The following is a 15,669-nucleotide window of genomic DNA, read 5'->3' on the forward strand; positions in this document are numbered from 1 at the left end:
GATTATTACAAATGTGACTCGAATCGTGGGCCTTATACACTGCTATTTCTGAGAGAGAGAGAGAGAGAGAGAGAGAGAGAGAATGCCCATCATCCCACCTTGGCCTGTTTCTCTCCCAGCCAATTCTCTACGTCTTAGATGCTTTGACAAGGAGCATCCGGTGACATGGGATTGTACTTTGCATCAGAAAGTAGAGGGTTACAGTCTGTAATCTCTCCTTATGTCTCTCTTCGCTCGAAGGTTCATATTTTTCGTTTTACGGGAGAATGACAAGACAGTATCTCTCGTCGTGCAAAGATAGGATCACTTAATTGTTACATGAATGCTGGAAATATGTACATGCACCTGTTAACAAGTCACTGAATTTATAAGTATGTAAAATACGTTTACTGCGGTATGGGTATAAGAGCGTATGCATTTTACACGCACACTCCCACACGCACTTGCTTACACAGGTACACACTTGCAAGCTGTGCTTGCTGGCACAAGCAAACACACATGTCATTGCCGAGAAGTTCTCAACATTGACGCACATAAGTGGACAAAAGAACAGTGGTCGCTGATCAAACAAAACTTTCTATGAAGAACAAAAGCCCAGAGTCCGCTAGGAGGTTAAGCTAAATGTCAGTGTATCGGTCCGTCCGTCCGGCCAGGCAACCAGAGCTTCAAAAGCTAACAGGCAGAAGGCCATTGAAATAACAGGAACTAGATCACCTCGCCTTTGCTCGGTTGCTTTAGAGTCCTTGGCAAGATGACGGTGGAGTCATAGTTTCGGGACTCCGTCCAGGGCGGGGCGGTGGGGTGTGGGGGTGTTTAGGCGGTGTTGGACTTCGGTGGGCATTATGTTGGAGGTTATTGGAGCTTTTGAGAACTATTCTGTATTATTTCCTGCTTCTTGGAGATGAGGTTTACCAGTCTCTTCGTTTTTCGGAATGGCAAAATAGGGGCGACATTACCTTACCAATTTTAGACAAAGTGAAATGTGGACATAAGAGACCTTGGGTAGGTGTGTGACCTAAAATAAAATAGAATTTGTTTGTGAAATTTTCGATCAAATTCTAAAATCTTAAAGCAAAGACGAAAACATCATATATTTGTACTTGAACCGCACGAACGACTCAAAAGGGAATTCGTGCCTCCAGGCAACATTTTCGTTGCTTTTGTATTTCTAGACAACTTTCTGAGGTCTTCCGGCTATAAAGGGGCCGAGTCATTTTGGCACTTTGGGCGAGCTGGCGAGGAGAATGGGTAGTAAGAAAAAGTGGTAATGGAGTAGTTGGAAGGGGGTTGGTGAAAGAATTGCTTTAGGGGGCGTACTGCTGATCATTTACTGAATCTCAGGCGAAGTCACGCCCACCCAAGCCATGGCACGTAACCGCCTGCACGTTCAAACAAAAAAGTGAATGGTAAGGATGTTGCAGATGGATCCCGCCTGTATCAACATTGACTGTTCAAAAGAGATTGCTGCACACTGACGGTAATCTTGGAAATAAATAGCACAGCGTCGAATAAATGAGACGCATAGTGATCAGGTTAAAGGAATAGTTAATTGTAATTTCATATCTTAACAAGATGAAAGTACTTGGAGACGTTGGTGTCGATATTGTCGTCGGAGGAAAACCTACTGTAATAACTTGAAAACCAAAGAAGAAATCAAGAGATGAAAAATAATAACGTGACCAATATAGATGACGAAGTTGCGTGTTGTGCGATAATAAAACAGTTACCCATTAACTGTATATCTAATTCTCCACCTGTTAGCAAAGAGCTTGTAGTACACACGCCACGGTTGCAAGCGGTGATTGCCTTCGCCCCAAGGGTATCGCCTGTTGAAATCTCCAAGGCCCGACCTCCCAACACCACCCAAATTGCCTGTCCCTGCAGCTATGATCAAACTGGATAGAACGTGCAAGTCTTTTGATTCGAAGTGCGCTATTGTGGAGGGCTTGCTGAATTCAACTCTTTAAAAGCTTTTCGAGGGTTTGGGTCTAGTTCTCCTTCTGGGGCTGCATCATTTGGTAAGATTTTCGTCTTCCAGTTTGATTCATGCTTTCGTTAGTTTTGGTGAGGTTATATACTTTCAGAATAATTAATGATTTAGGTTATCACGTTTGGTTGAAAGGAAACATGCCTTAACACAATTAAATTCCATTTTTCTCAAGAAAAGAAAGATGTTTTATTATTCCTGAGAGAGAGAGAGAGAGAGAGAGAGAGAGAGAGAGAGAAGTACGACATGTCTTGAGACTGGAGCAGAGTGTAGGAAGGAGTCACCTCTACCCCCTTCCTACTCCTCCCTTGTGGTAGTGGTCAGACTGGTTTACAATCAATATAATTAACAGACGGTGGGGCATTTTAGCGCTGATCGAGGTCCCCTGGTCCTGGTCAAGACCGAGAGAGAAGGACCCGATGTGTCTCACTCAGCGTTTCACAGTTTCGTTGGTCGTCACTGATCCCTGGATAGCCAGCACTGAAAGCCGTTTTAACTTTGAGAAGCTTGGCGGATTGCTTTTAGAATGATGAGGGCTACAATTGAGCGTCAGAAGAAAAGTGGTAAAAATACACGTCACTTAAAGTCGGAGGTCTCGGGTGACGAATCACTTATCATTTCAGTACACTTTTTCGCCTTCGATGTTGTTTTCGAGGGAGAGCGAATGAGATGCCAAAAGGTCTTATTTCCATACACTCAATATATTCATGTATCTGTTGAGAACAAGCATTGGTTCCAGATCCGAATGAGTAGGCTACGCTAAGTTACGCCGAGGGCATCTGTGCTGGCATGGCCGTTCAGATAACGCCTACATCCAGTGTCTCTTATTGGTAATAAGAAAATTTAGGCCAAAGTCCAAGGGCTGGGACCATTGAGGTCGTTCAGCGCTGAGGGGTAAATTGAGTGGAAAGGTTTGAAAAGTGGAACGGAAGGAAAACTTCGCATTTTCACTATGAAACAATTGTTAGGAGATTATGAAAAATCAGATGGAATGAAAATCATATGAACGGAGGTACAATAAAAGGAATGAAAGGGGCTGCAGCTAGGGTTCGAAGGGACTCTGCAAAGAACTTTAGGTAATTTCTACAGTGTGCCGCGTAATGTGCACTGATTGCACTACTGCCCTAGGGGGCCAGTGTCTGATATTATCTTTTAGTTTCTCCGGATGACTGGGCCGTAGCAACTCTGGAATGAAGGGAAAAGCCTTTTCTCGTATTAATTAATAGCATACCTTGGTTAAGTCCCGATCAACGATTACCGACCAGTGTAGTAGTGATACAGCAGAAAGATGATGATAATGATAATAAAAAGAAATATATTGCTTAATTCGTATCATTACTTTTTATTAAAACTTTCCCGTTACATGTAATTGGTATATTGCCTTAAATCATTAAATCAGTAATAATAATTATCTGCAGAGCTTGCTGATATTTGCTTCTTAACGTGCGCATGTGTGTGCATACCCGCAGTCGCTTTTGAACCTTAGGAATTGAATAAAACTCGGATGCCGCTCTTAAAACATGCACAACTTATGATTAGTGTTGAAGTGCAGAATAGGCTGTAATAGATAGATACCGGAAGGTCGAAGTTAATGGCTTGCTTTCATTAAAAATGAATGCCTCTGAAATTGGAAAATTGAGTTAACTCATAAAATCTGTCTTTAGAATGAATTTGCTGCAGATCGCCAAGATTGTGTAAATTGGTGTTATAATGAATTTCCGTGTACGGGATAAGGAAAGAAGTAAGAGACGAGATTTAATATTTGGCGTAACCTCCAGTTTGGTGCGGGTGGTAAACACAAATTTCAAACCTAGCTCTCAGTTCCCGATCAGTTTGCTTTACGATACTTCCATATTTGCCGAAACGGCCGGAAGTAGTGACGTCATTTCCGGGTACCTGACCATGAGTTAGATTATATTGTCCGTCACTTTTTTCCTTTTTTTTTTCTTTTACCAAGAGTCGTTGGGAAAAATATGAAGAATACGATGAATATAATTCCTCTCATCAAACACTTTTCATTGATAGCCTTTTTAGTGAATGGTACATTCAGTGTAGAAGAATGAATGAATCTATTGACGAGTGGCAGTTTGACTGCCAGCCCTGTTTTTTTTTTTTTTTTTTTTTTTTTTTTTTTTTTTTTTTTTTTGACAATGCTTACAGGATATCCTCTTGTTTTTACGTTCACAAAACTCGTTTGATTTGCGTAAATTTTTCGTTTAAATTGTGGTAGCGATACAATACGTATAACAAATTTGTCTCCTCGTGACCTCTACTCAACGGAACCATGACCTCTCTTGGGGCCAGGGTCAAAGGGCGGGGCCCGTCACTTGTTTCGAATGATAGCAAGCCAAGACAAAACTAACACGCTGAAGGCTTTCTTATGTGTTCTCGCAATTCATCATGTGGCATCGTAACTCGGCCTGATTATCGAGCTGTTTAAATCTGTTTTAAATGGTACCTGTTGTTATCTGTGGAGACTCTTGCTCGCGCGCGTGCGCGTATGTGTGTGCGCGCTCGTGCTTGCTGCTTACTATATTTTTGTTTAGTCGAGTTCTTCCAGTCCAATTTATGATAATTGGTATAGTAGATTACCTAAGTTTTATTCATTATGTTATTTATTTGTTTATTTTCAGTTGCATGAAATTCTCAATTTTTACTACATTTAGTTACATAGTTTGAATGACAAAATTGTTCAAACTCTCTCTCTCTCTCTCTCTCTCTCTCTCTCTCTCTCTCTCTCTCTCTCTCTCTCATCTGACTGCTTGATTTGCTAGGGCGGACAATAGAGTTGATGACGCTACACTCGGGAATAAGCTCCAAAGAAAAGCGGATTCGTGGGGGCCCGCAGGCGCCTGGATACTCAACTTTCTCTCAAATCGAACTCGTCAAGTATGGAGCACTTTTCAAAAAGGCCCCGGTTATTTTGGGTCTTTGTCAATGGGCAGTCGTCAGAACTGTTCTCTATTATTCTGATAAGGCATATAAATAGCAATCTGCAAATCTCATTTGTATCTTTATTCATATCTCGATACACTGATGATTATCGCGTCAAGCCAAATCAGACTCGAGACTTTTGCAGTGAGATTTCGTGATGACAAATTTGAAAACACACAGTTATGAGAAATCACGTAAATTTCGCTCTGTCTTGAACCATACAGAGGCGACGTTGCAATAAAATCCCAAGTCAGCGGACTGGAAGTCATCATTTCTTATGAGTAATAAGATCAACCCTTATTGACAAAAATTGTAGCAAACTGTCGACCGTCGACATGGATTCTGAGAACATTTTCAGAGATACCAATACTAGTATCATGCGCACATGACGACTGACGTTGATTAAACCAGTTATGTTATTGATTAGTGCTCACAAGCATGATCCAGACCTAATTAATCACAACCAAATAAAACCACTTGGGGAACTCTATGTAACCCCACAAGGAAATCAGAGCTTTTACTAGACATTCTCTATAACCAAGCAGATCTTGGCAACGGAACTAAAAGGCACATATTAATACCAAAAATCTTCTCTCTTTCATTCCTCCTGAATCGTAAAACCGGTGCTAATTGGTCTGTACTCCATCCTACACTAAACCATATCCCAGCTAAGATTCTTCTTTTCACTATTCATGCCCACGGCCCCTGACTGGAGGACTTGTCTCCCTCTGGGATCAATTGTCATTAAGATTGACATGTTCATTAATAAGCAATAAGTGCATTATTTTGTGTTACTTGCAGCATTGCAGTATTACAGGCTAATTTCAGCAATTACAACTTTGTACTGGTATTCTCGTTTAGCAGCCTCATAGACATTATAACCAGTTCGAAGGAAACTTTTCGTATCCAGAACTGTAGTCTAATTAACCATTTCTTTTCACTACTGTTAGGAAATATCATCTTCTGCACAAGGGGAGTATCTCAATAAAGTAAGCCTCTCTCTCTCTCTCTCTCTCTCTCTCTCTCTCTCTCTCTCTCTCTCTCTCTCTCTCTCAAAATTTTTTCATCATCATTTAATTCTCGTTCAATAACAACCTTTGTATGTCCACAAATATACGAAGATAAATTGAAAAGACTCCGCCACCGACAACCCCAACCCCCCCCTTTTTTTTTCCTCTCAAATAAGTGTTTTGGTTTATACTGTCCAAATGACATCTCTAATATACCTTAAATGTAATTTTATAAAACTATTTTAATGTCTTCGTACTGCAACCTGAGTCTGGGTGAAGATGCGCAGAAGAAACCAGATTATCATCCGATTTTTTTTTTCTTTTTGCATACGTCTTTTATTCCTTTCTTATAATTTCCTTATGTCTTCGAAAATGACTTGATTTTTTTTATTAACTGGTATTTTAGACGGAAAACACTTTTATACCCTCCCATTTTCATTGCGTAAAAATATTTGCTATTTAAGATGAGTGTTTGTATTAACTCAAAAGTGAGTATAATATTCCAGCCTTTTTCATGACAATTAATACGTCAAATGAAAAGCTTTGCACTGGAAACCACGCTTGTATTTTTTTGTACTTTGCAGTTCATAACTATACTCTGATTTTGCCGGAATGCCAGTTATGTTTTTGTTTTCACCGATATTAGTTTTCCTTGGTTACTGGAAAATAACATTCCTTTTATTCGTTAGTAATATTGATTTTTTCACTCCATTTTAAAAAAATGGCGATTTTTTCATTTTCATTTCCTTTATGGCACTAGATGAAATACTGTGGCCATCTGCCCTTGAAAAATGAACGACAAAAAAAGTTAAAGAAAAAATCCAGTGGCTAGGTAATACGCGAACTTGATGAATCCGATTTTTCAGAAAATTTGAACTAATTCGGGGGACTGCTGGACCCACAACAGGTACGCAGTCTGGCATTGACAGTTTTATCACTTTTTTTCGTCTTCCTTCTTCTTCCTCCTCCTCCTCCTCTTCTCCTTCTTCTCGTCCTTGAAGGCCACGTAGGTGATCGAGTCACGCCGCCTTGGAAACTAGATCACCAGCGACTCGATCAGGCCTGATTGAAGGCTGCTTGATCATGTGGTCACTCGAGCATTAAGGTCGCGCGGCGTTTGAGGAAGTCACGGCGTCCCCAGGTCAAACTTCTCGTCACGAGGTCTTATGCATTTGAGAGAGAGAGAGAGAGAGAGAGAGAATATGCGGGGGTGGGAGGTGAATAAAAGGTCAAGGCCTTTCAGTATCAGCGAGAGGGAGACGTTGGTTGCTCGCGCATTCCGGCGGGCTGTTCCTCAAGGGGCAATTCCAGAAGGTTTTGACCACCCCTGATAAACCCCTACCCCTACCCCTACCCCTCGGTAATGGTACTCGGCGGCCCTAGAGAATCTGTAGGGTTGGCATGATGTGAAAATTCTTGAAGCTTTCGGATTTCGTGAGGCCTCGTTGTTCTATACTTCGAAGTTGATCTCAAACTGCGCTGCTTTTCAAGCCCAGAACTTATTTCCAAACTAATGAGCTTTTACTCAGTCTTTTAATGTATTTCATTTTTTCCACGGCCTATTTTTATAAGCTAAAAGTTAGACGTGTTAATTGATTTAGTAGGATTTTATGACATAAACAGCTTAAGAGCTGTTGCGATATGACATGACGACTTGCTGAAGATTAAGCACATAAAGTGATGGCAATAAAAGTCTAGATCTCTTAATACAACCAGCGCTAAGGACGTCAAGATCATACAACAAGGTCGAAACTACTAACTCGGAAGAGCCCATACATAAAGTGACCCACAAAAAATTAGAAGTGGGTTAGCCAGTGTTACTGCTTATGTTTTCATGTTTTTTTTTTTTTTTACATAGGAATTAATATAGAAATTCGTTGAAATAATGGTGGAAAATGGTCATGGTTCTTTTACAGCAACAACTGAACAAGATCCAGTCGAAGTACTTATTTATTTAAAATACTTGTCAGCTCGACATCCGAGTCTGTACGAAGACCGACCGCATTCCGGAAGCTTTTTGGGCTGACCGGAGGGCACACGTTTTTCCAAACAAGTTTACACCCTTTTTTCCTATTTTATCTCTTAACGGACTAAGGGCGTCTCTAACATAAAGCCAGTAATTATCTCTACTTCATGGAATCTATATGGATGTCAAGTTTTTGTTTGCTCTATATTGTCCAGTGATTCTGCTTTGCATTTCTTTCCTGTTTGCTTTGCGTGATACCAGCGACCACTCCTTTAGCATCGCCCCTTTACTGTACAACACTTCCTTCGTATAAAAGAAAACAAACAATGGCTTGTTTTTGTACATATCCTCCCGGCATCTTTACGATGCATAATAATAATATTATTGTCTCAAGCGTTACACCACAAGCCGTTCTTGTCGACGTTAGAACTTGATGAACTTGTGAGAAAGAGAGGGTTTTGAGTCGCCCCTGCTTTGGCAAATTAGTCATTGTTTAATGTTGGTACCTAAGGTAATTATACGTAAATAATAACTACATGGGGCGTTGTAGTATGAGTGAAGATACCACCAATGTTTTTTATTATTTAGCTGAAAGTCCAGAAACTAGATTTGAGGATCTAGTCTGTTGCATCATTCTACAAGAGATTCGAAGGCACATTCTGAGTCATACGTCAAGACCCTGAAATATTATCCAGTTATTCTTTATTACGATATTTTTCCCGAAAGAAGAGCGAACTAAAAACTCGGAGCGTCCCGCTTAGATTTTTTGATGAGACAAAAAAGGACCAAACGTAATCAATAAATTAAATTTCAGTTTTATGAGATGACCAAACAATTATCGAATGTTGGAAAAAAAAGGTTCACTCAACAAAAACATTCTTCACTTTGTGTGGTGATTGTTTGCAATGACTAAACAAAATCTTGGTGACCGCCACGCAAGAAGTTATTCATTTTGTTATGTATGAATGTATGTATGTATGTATCTCTGTATATATATATATAATATATATAGATATTATATATAATTATTACATATATATATATATATATATATATATATATATATATATATATATATATATATCACATAATTAAATTTATTAATTAAAATACATAGCATATACTGTACAATAAAACTACAAACTACAAATTGCAGTCACTCAGTCTACGAGCAAAACTCTTCAAACGGTTTCCACTGCCGTGATAAAAGAAAAAATATTAGATTTAAAAATTCCGTGGAAAAAGTGGATTATAATCTCTCAACACCGCGAGACAAGGTGTGAGTAAAAACCTGCTTCGCTACCACGCGCCACCTGACCCTATTGACCCCAAGTGACCTCATCTGATCACGAATCATGCACAGCCTTGCTACTAAACTCGCCCCCTATCATCTTCCGTTGACCCCACGGCTGTGAGATCGCTCTGGCATAAACTGATAATACTGTTAGAAGAAAAAGTGGTTTGAAACAGCTTTTGTTTTTTAAAATGTCCTTTAATGCGTGTTTACAGAGAAAGTTGATTCTTGAATTAACAAAAGTATATTGCTCGATAATGGGAGTAGGAGTTAAACTGTTCTTCTGCCTTTGTGCTTTTTTTTAATACTTTATCTCTCTATGTGTGTGCATTTCCTGCTTTCATCATTCTGTTTTCACCCATTGTCTTAACAATTGAATTAATCTCGCATTCTCTCTGTTGTATCGGTTGGATGTTATTGTACATTTTTATCATCCATTGCATCTCTCTCTCTCTCTCTCTCTCTCTCTCTCTCTCTCTCTCTCTCTCTCTCTCTCTCTCTCATTTAATTTTCTCCGATTTTTTTATATCCAGTTCATCGCCTATCTTACATTTGACGGAGGGAACATTGTAAAAAAAAAAAAAAAAAATGAGCGCAACAGTATTTTGTTGATTTTTTGTGCGACATCTTGGAGAAAGTAGCCCATTTTTTTACTGGAAGAACACAGAAATGTTTGTATTGGCTTTCCACCTCGGGTGACGATAGGATGAATTTTAAACCTGATGCACAGGACCATTTAAATAGAAAAGATAAAGACTTCAAGATTTAGGAAATCTTAAAGCGGATAAAATCCAGATATTCCAGTCTCTTTCAGTCTCATAATTATTATCTATTATAATGCTAAAGTTATATTAATTAAAAGATTTTTACCGATACTCACTTTGCGAACCCTTAATAGTCTGTATAATAGACTGGGGAAGGACTTGCAAGCTTCTTGCTATTTCATCATTTTCACTTCGATTATCCGGTCAATGGTGAAACACTACAGCTTATATATATATATACATATATATAATATATATATATATATATATATATATATATATATATATATATATAGAAAGAGAGAGAGAGAGAGGAGGAGAGAGAGAGAGAGAGAGAGAGAGAGAGAAATGCCCTTTCTTCACGTCAGTGGGGAGAACTCTACAGCTGGACTTCTCAAGATGAAACCGTTTAAAAGAAAATACCTCAAGTCGCCCTGACTTAAAAGTCAAAATAACGTTGGGGAAACGTAATGGACGAGTAGATTGTGAAGGATGTGCTCCCGTTGTGGTTGGGCTCCAGGGTTCAATAGTCTAATCGGAGGGCTGCTGGACCTTGGGTTGGTGGACCAGTCTGAGATGCCGTGGCAGTTGGGATGAGGGAGTCGCCGCGATGTTGAGAGAAGGGAGTGAGATTGGAAGAGGTACAGTGGATGATAGCTTGTCTAGTTTTAGCAGGGTGATACAGAAGGCCCTTTTTCGGGGGGATGGGAGTTGGGGTTCAATGGACAGGGGATACCCGACTGTGTTGGTGGGTTGAGCGTGGGAGAGACCGAAGATAGTGAAAGGAGAGACCGCATATCTCATATCGTCTTACTTTCCATTAAAGCTAAATTAGGAGAGCTTTGTGTTGGAAAGATAATAAATAATTACGATAGCACGGCGGCTTTAAGTGCGGGATTACCCCGAGCCGTTAGTTATACATACCAGATCTAATCTTGTTCAACTTCCCTTCCCTCAACCTTGGGAAGTCCCGTAGAAAGACCGCAGAGCGCTTAAGAACCGAATTTGTACTACCTTCCGTCGAACTGGGTTGATTTAGAACCAAGATTCCATGCCAGTTAAGGAATTTCTCGCATATCAAGTGTGTATCTTTTATGCATCACTACCTTTTCAAAATGTATTTGTGGGCATCAGTTATCATTTGTACCACGATGCTAGAAGTATTGTAGGTGAATTTTTTGTATTACAAAGTTATTGGTTTCGAACGAAACAAATATGTGCTGGTAGTGCTCTTTGTCCTACGTATGTATGTACATGTCTGTGTGTGTGTGTGTGTGAGAGAGAGAGAGAGAGAGAGAGAGAGAGAGAGAGCATCTGGTTCATCTAAACTCTTCACGGTTTATGGTGAGTGGCTGATAGTGGCAAAGGCATTATTTCTCTTTTTATGATAGCGAACAGAACGGGTTCTATGGAAGTGACGACAGGGCGTGTGCCTTTAATAATGGGTGGCTAGAAAGAAAGAAAGAAAAAAAAAGAATGAAAGAATTAGATTGAGTCGTAACCTTTCTTTTGTGGTCGAAAAGAACCCAGGGAGCGGGGAGGGAAGGTAGGAGGGGGAAGGTCCCGAATGATCCCCCCCCCCCTTCAGTATTGGAAATTCATCCTGCAGCATTAAGCTACTGAATGATAGTTAGTGTGGTGTGGCGTGTTTGTATTATTATGATTATTATTTTAACAAGTTAGTGGAAATATCCTTCTCTATAATGCCCGACGACGGATAAAGAACTTGATGTCGTCGTCCAGCCTCTGCCATTACTGTTACACTGTAAGTCCACTTAGACATACATGTGAAATAGAAATATCTATCTCGAAAACTTCTTTATACCATTAAAACGAGAAATAGACTAAATCTCTCTCTCTCTCTCTCTCTCTCTCTCTCTCTCTCTCTCTCTCTCTCTCTATTAATGTCCAGCATAAGATAGCCTGTTTCACCCGTGTCAATATATCGTACCAAAACAACAACACACACACACACACACACAAACCAGGGCATTGCGTATAAAACTAAAGAAGTTTGCAAAAGAAGGGCAGCGAATAAGTAGGGTTCCTTCACGGATGCTGTCCGACGTTTATGGAAGGTCAGCATGGTTGCATACTAATGTTTCTGTCAAACACGACCGAATCTTCGCTCTAGAGATCAGGATCTCTTTGTCGTCAATCAGTTGAGGAAAAGGATTCTGTTACTCGATCCTTCTACACACAAACAGTCAGTCTCGTGTGTGTTCATTATATATATATATATATATATATATATATATATATATATATATATATATATATATATATATATATAATATATATATATCATATATATATATATACATATTTATATATATATTCATATGTATATGATATATATATATATATATATATATATATATATATATATATATATTATATATATATATACACACACACACACACACTAGACATCATTCTGAGATTGGCACATACTTCCATTGCTATGTAAATAATCAGTTATTGGTTGTTTGGTTTATTTCTTTGGTTTATTTACCCCTTATCTACTCGTACTGAGGAGGTGGATATTACCTTATGCATGTTTTCTTTATGTTCTTGTACTATGTCATTTGCTCTAACATATTTGCTATTTTTTACCCGCAGATTCATTTAACCTGTAAAATATTTTTTTAGTTAGAATCTCTTTATTAAAACCACTGTCCTTATACATTTTGATAACTGCAGTAGTTATTTTTGGCTCATTCTCTTTACAATCAATATTTTGCTTTATTTTTATAGCCTACTAAACTTCTTTATCTTTGATAAATGAGCACTAAACTTACTTCTACAAAAATATATTTATTTACCTTTTTTGCTGTAGTAATTAACTACGTCCTCGTGTAGACTGTCAACTAATCTGTCTTGGTTAATGCTTCCGGGAATATCGTTAGTTTATTTCATGCTTGAACTTACTAATCTAAGCTTATTAGTGGTACTTCCACTCATACCGACTTCATTAACTTTTATTGTTAATACACTGGTGAGGTGTTGACAATAATTATCTCAAGTCAGATCCATTTAAATAAGTTTTATAAGCTATGGTTCATGTAATTTCATAAAGTCAGAGCTCATCTCGGAACTTTGGTTTCATAACTGATTGTTTTCTTGCATTAATAATTCCAGTTTGTCAGTAACTATTCTGAAGCTCCACTCTTATTTCATCTGAGAAGAATTCTCGTACATCATTGGTTTGGTATCAGTCATTTGATCATTCTATGCTCCACTTTGTTTTAATTTCCTAGACTAAAAACATTCTTCAATATGGACAGCTCTGATTTCATAATTTCTTATGCTCACAATAAGAAGTTTCATAAGTAACTTTTTGACTTTCAGTAGCAAAATATTGTTTTATTTATCACTATCCTTGCTTCCAGATAACAAGATCTCTCATACATCTTTAATGTCAAATGTAGCTATGATTTTCATTGCACTTACTTATTATTCTTAAGTACTTTTAGCTTTGTTTTCTGTTCCACATGCCCATTATTTCATTACTAATGTCATGACTGTTTTTTTATAACATTAAAGTCACTTCATTTGTGTCTAACAAAATAGAATAAATATGTATCATTTGTACTTTTCTTCTTCATTCTGGCTTTGTATATATTCAGTAATCATTAGCCACATCTCTTTCCATTTGTGAAAAGTATACTATTATGTGATTCATATATTATGCATCCTTTTAATTTTTTCTTCTTTGCTCGCTCATGCTACGTAAACTAAACTTCTTTGTGCTTGAAATTCATTTTTTAATATTCCACATGTAAAAGATTATATCCTTGTTTTTTTTTTCAATATTACTGGATGGTCCCATCGTATATGTATATATCTTTACAGCTATGAGCTTGGGGAGCGGTTGGAGTGGACTGTTGCAAGGTATGCATGCCCCAGATTGTTGCTAGAGTTTGCCGTGTTGCAAGTTTCCCATTTTTTTTCCCAGAGGCTGCATGGTTGCATATGCAGGTTAAAACCAGTTATTTTGCTTTGTTGCTCTCGAGTCTTGCGAGATGGACAGGGTATGGGTAGAAGTAGGGACTAGTCACACGTTAGGTCATGGTAACGTTTAAACATGTTTTATTGTGAAGGGCACCATTACTTTGGCTTTGGTTGTCACTAAAGCCTCCCTTTTGATATGCAGTAGGTTTTTCTAGTTACAGTATCTTTTTGATTAATATACACATGACTGAAGGTGAAGTTTATAAGGTGGTTTAACCATATACCACATTTTGATATGGTTATTTTAAATAAGTTAAAGCATTAACACTAGTTGTATGTGTGTACATTCTTGTAGTATATATGCATTACTACATACACATGTGCATATACATATATAATTATTATATATTAATATATTATAGATATAACAAATATAATATAAATAATATATAATATATAATAATATAGATATATATATTTGTTTTTATATGGATTAAATAAGCAAGAGAACAAGTTTACATAATGTATATATATATATATATATAACATATATATATATATATACATTATGTAAACTTGTTCTCTTGCTTATTTAATCCCATATAAAAACAAAACGAATATACGTACCTGTTACTCTCAATGTAATCTTTATGTTAATTATATTAAAATTTAATTTATGGTTGCGTTATGTAGAGCAAAGAAATTAAATAAGACCATTTTTGCACTGTATGTTAAGATACATCAGGTCGTCGAAGTTGTGAGAGAGAGAGAGAGAGAGAGAGGAGAGAGAGAGAGAGAGAGAGCTTATAAATCTTGAATTTCTTTAACAGAAATGCGCCTCTTTAAAACAGCTTTGTTTGAATTGCTTCCCCGCACTGTCTTCATGCTTTTGTGCAAGCAACACTGTGTGTGCGTTCCCTTAATTGATTTTAATCTCTGATAGCCAATGCGCCAATTATCGCTTGAGTTAATGGGTGTTTGCACATTTTCATGCAAGGGAAATATTTATATTTTTTCAAATAATTTTACGCAACTTTTGATCAATAGATCTTTATAACCGATAATCAATTGATCAAAAGTTGTGTGAAATTATACTAGAAATGGTTTCATGGTGAATTATTTCTTGTGTATGTTCAATTACCTGGATAATTCCAGTGTCAAGACGACTTCCTTCCACAGTTTGAAAGATAAAAAAAAAAGTTCAAAATTCGCCTATAAACTCATTTGCAAGTAGCTAGAATTATAAATCTGTATGTATTCCATCGTCTCCTCTTCAAAAAATTTTAAACACCATAAAGTGCATTATTAAAAAAAACTGAAAACCCACAATATAGTACTAAATGAAGAAGAAGAAGAAGAAGGAAAAAAACGGAAGTGTCTTGAAAAGGTCTTGGAGTGGAGTTCAAAGCTGGGCTGGGGTTTAGTCGGTCTTCCGTAAGTGGGCGAAAGACGCACACAAAGTCTTACGGGGACCAGGGTGCGTTTTTTACGTCTTTCCTTGACATTCCTGCCAAGGATACTCACTTTGCTCACAGGCGCACTCTCACGCCCACCCTCACCATTGATATACCTTCACTTTAACCTCTCTCCCTCCCCTACCCGACACGCCCTCCCCTCCAAATATCCTCGAGAACCCCTCCTTTCTCCTCCAAAGGCTGCCCCACCCCCTCCCCTGGCCCCTTCCTCCTTCCAGCTCATAACTTGCAACGCAGTCCTTTGCGTCTGCGTCTGTCGAGAAATTAAAACTCGACTTTTATGTA

General features: G+C 38.1%; 1 protein-coding gene across 1 annotated transcript in view; it reads left to right on the plus strand.

Annotated features, from left to right (window-relative positions):
- Positions 1-15,669, plus strand: part of LOC135199665 (zinc finger protein rotund-like) — a 481,912-nt gene that overhangs the window by 421,437 nt on the left and 44,806 nt on the right. Inside the window, exon 5 of the mRNA XM_064227820.1 lies at positions 13,811-13,849. Within this exon, the coding sequence (XP_064083890.1) occupies positions 13,811-13,849 (39 nt within the window). The remainder of the gene's footprint in view (positions 1-13,810; positions 13,850-15,669) is intronic.

The sequence above is a fragment of the Macrobrachium nipponense genome, chromosome 26 (genome assembly GCF_015104395.2).
Source record: "Macrobrachium nipponense isolate FS-2020 chromosome 26, ASM1510439v2, whole genome shotgun sequence".
NCBI classification, from domain to species: domain Eukaryota; kingdom Metazoa; phylum Arthropoda; class Malacostraca; order Decapoda; family Palaemonidae; genus Macrobrachium; species Macrobrachium nipponense.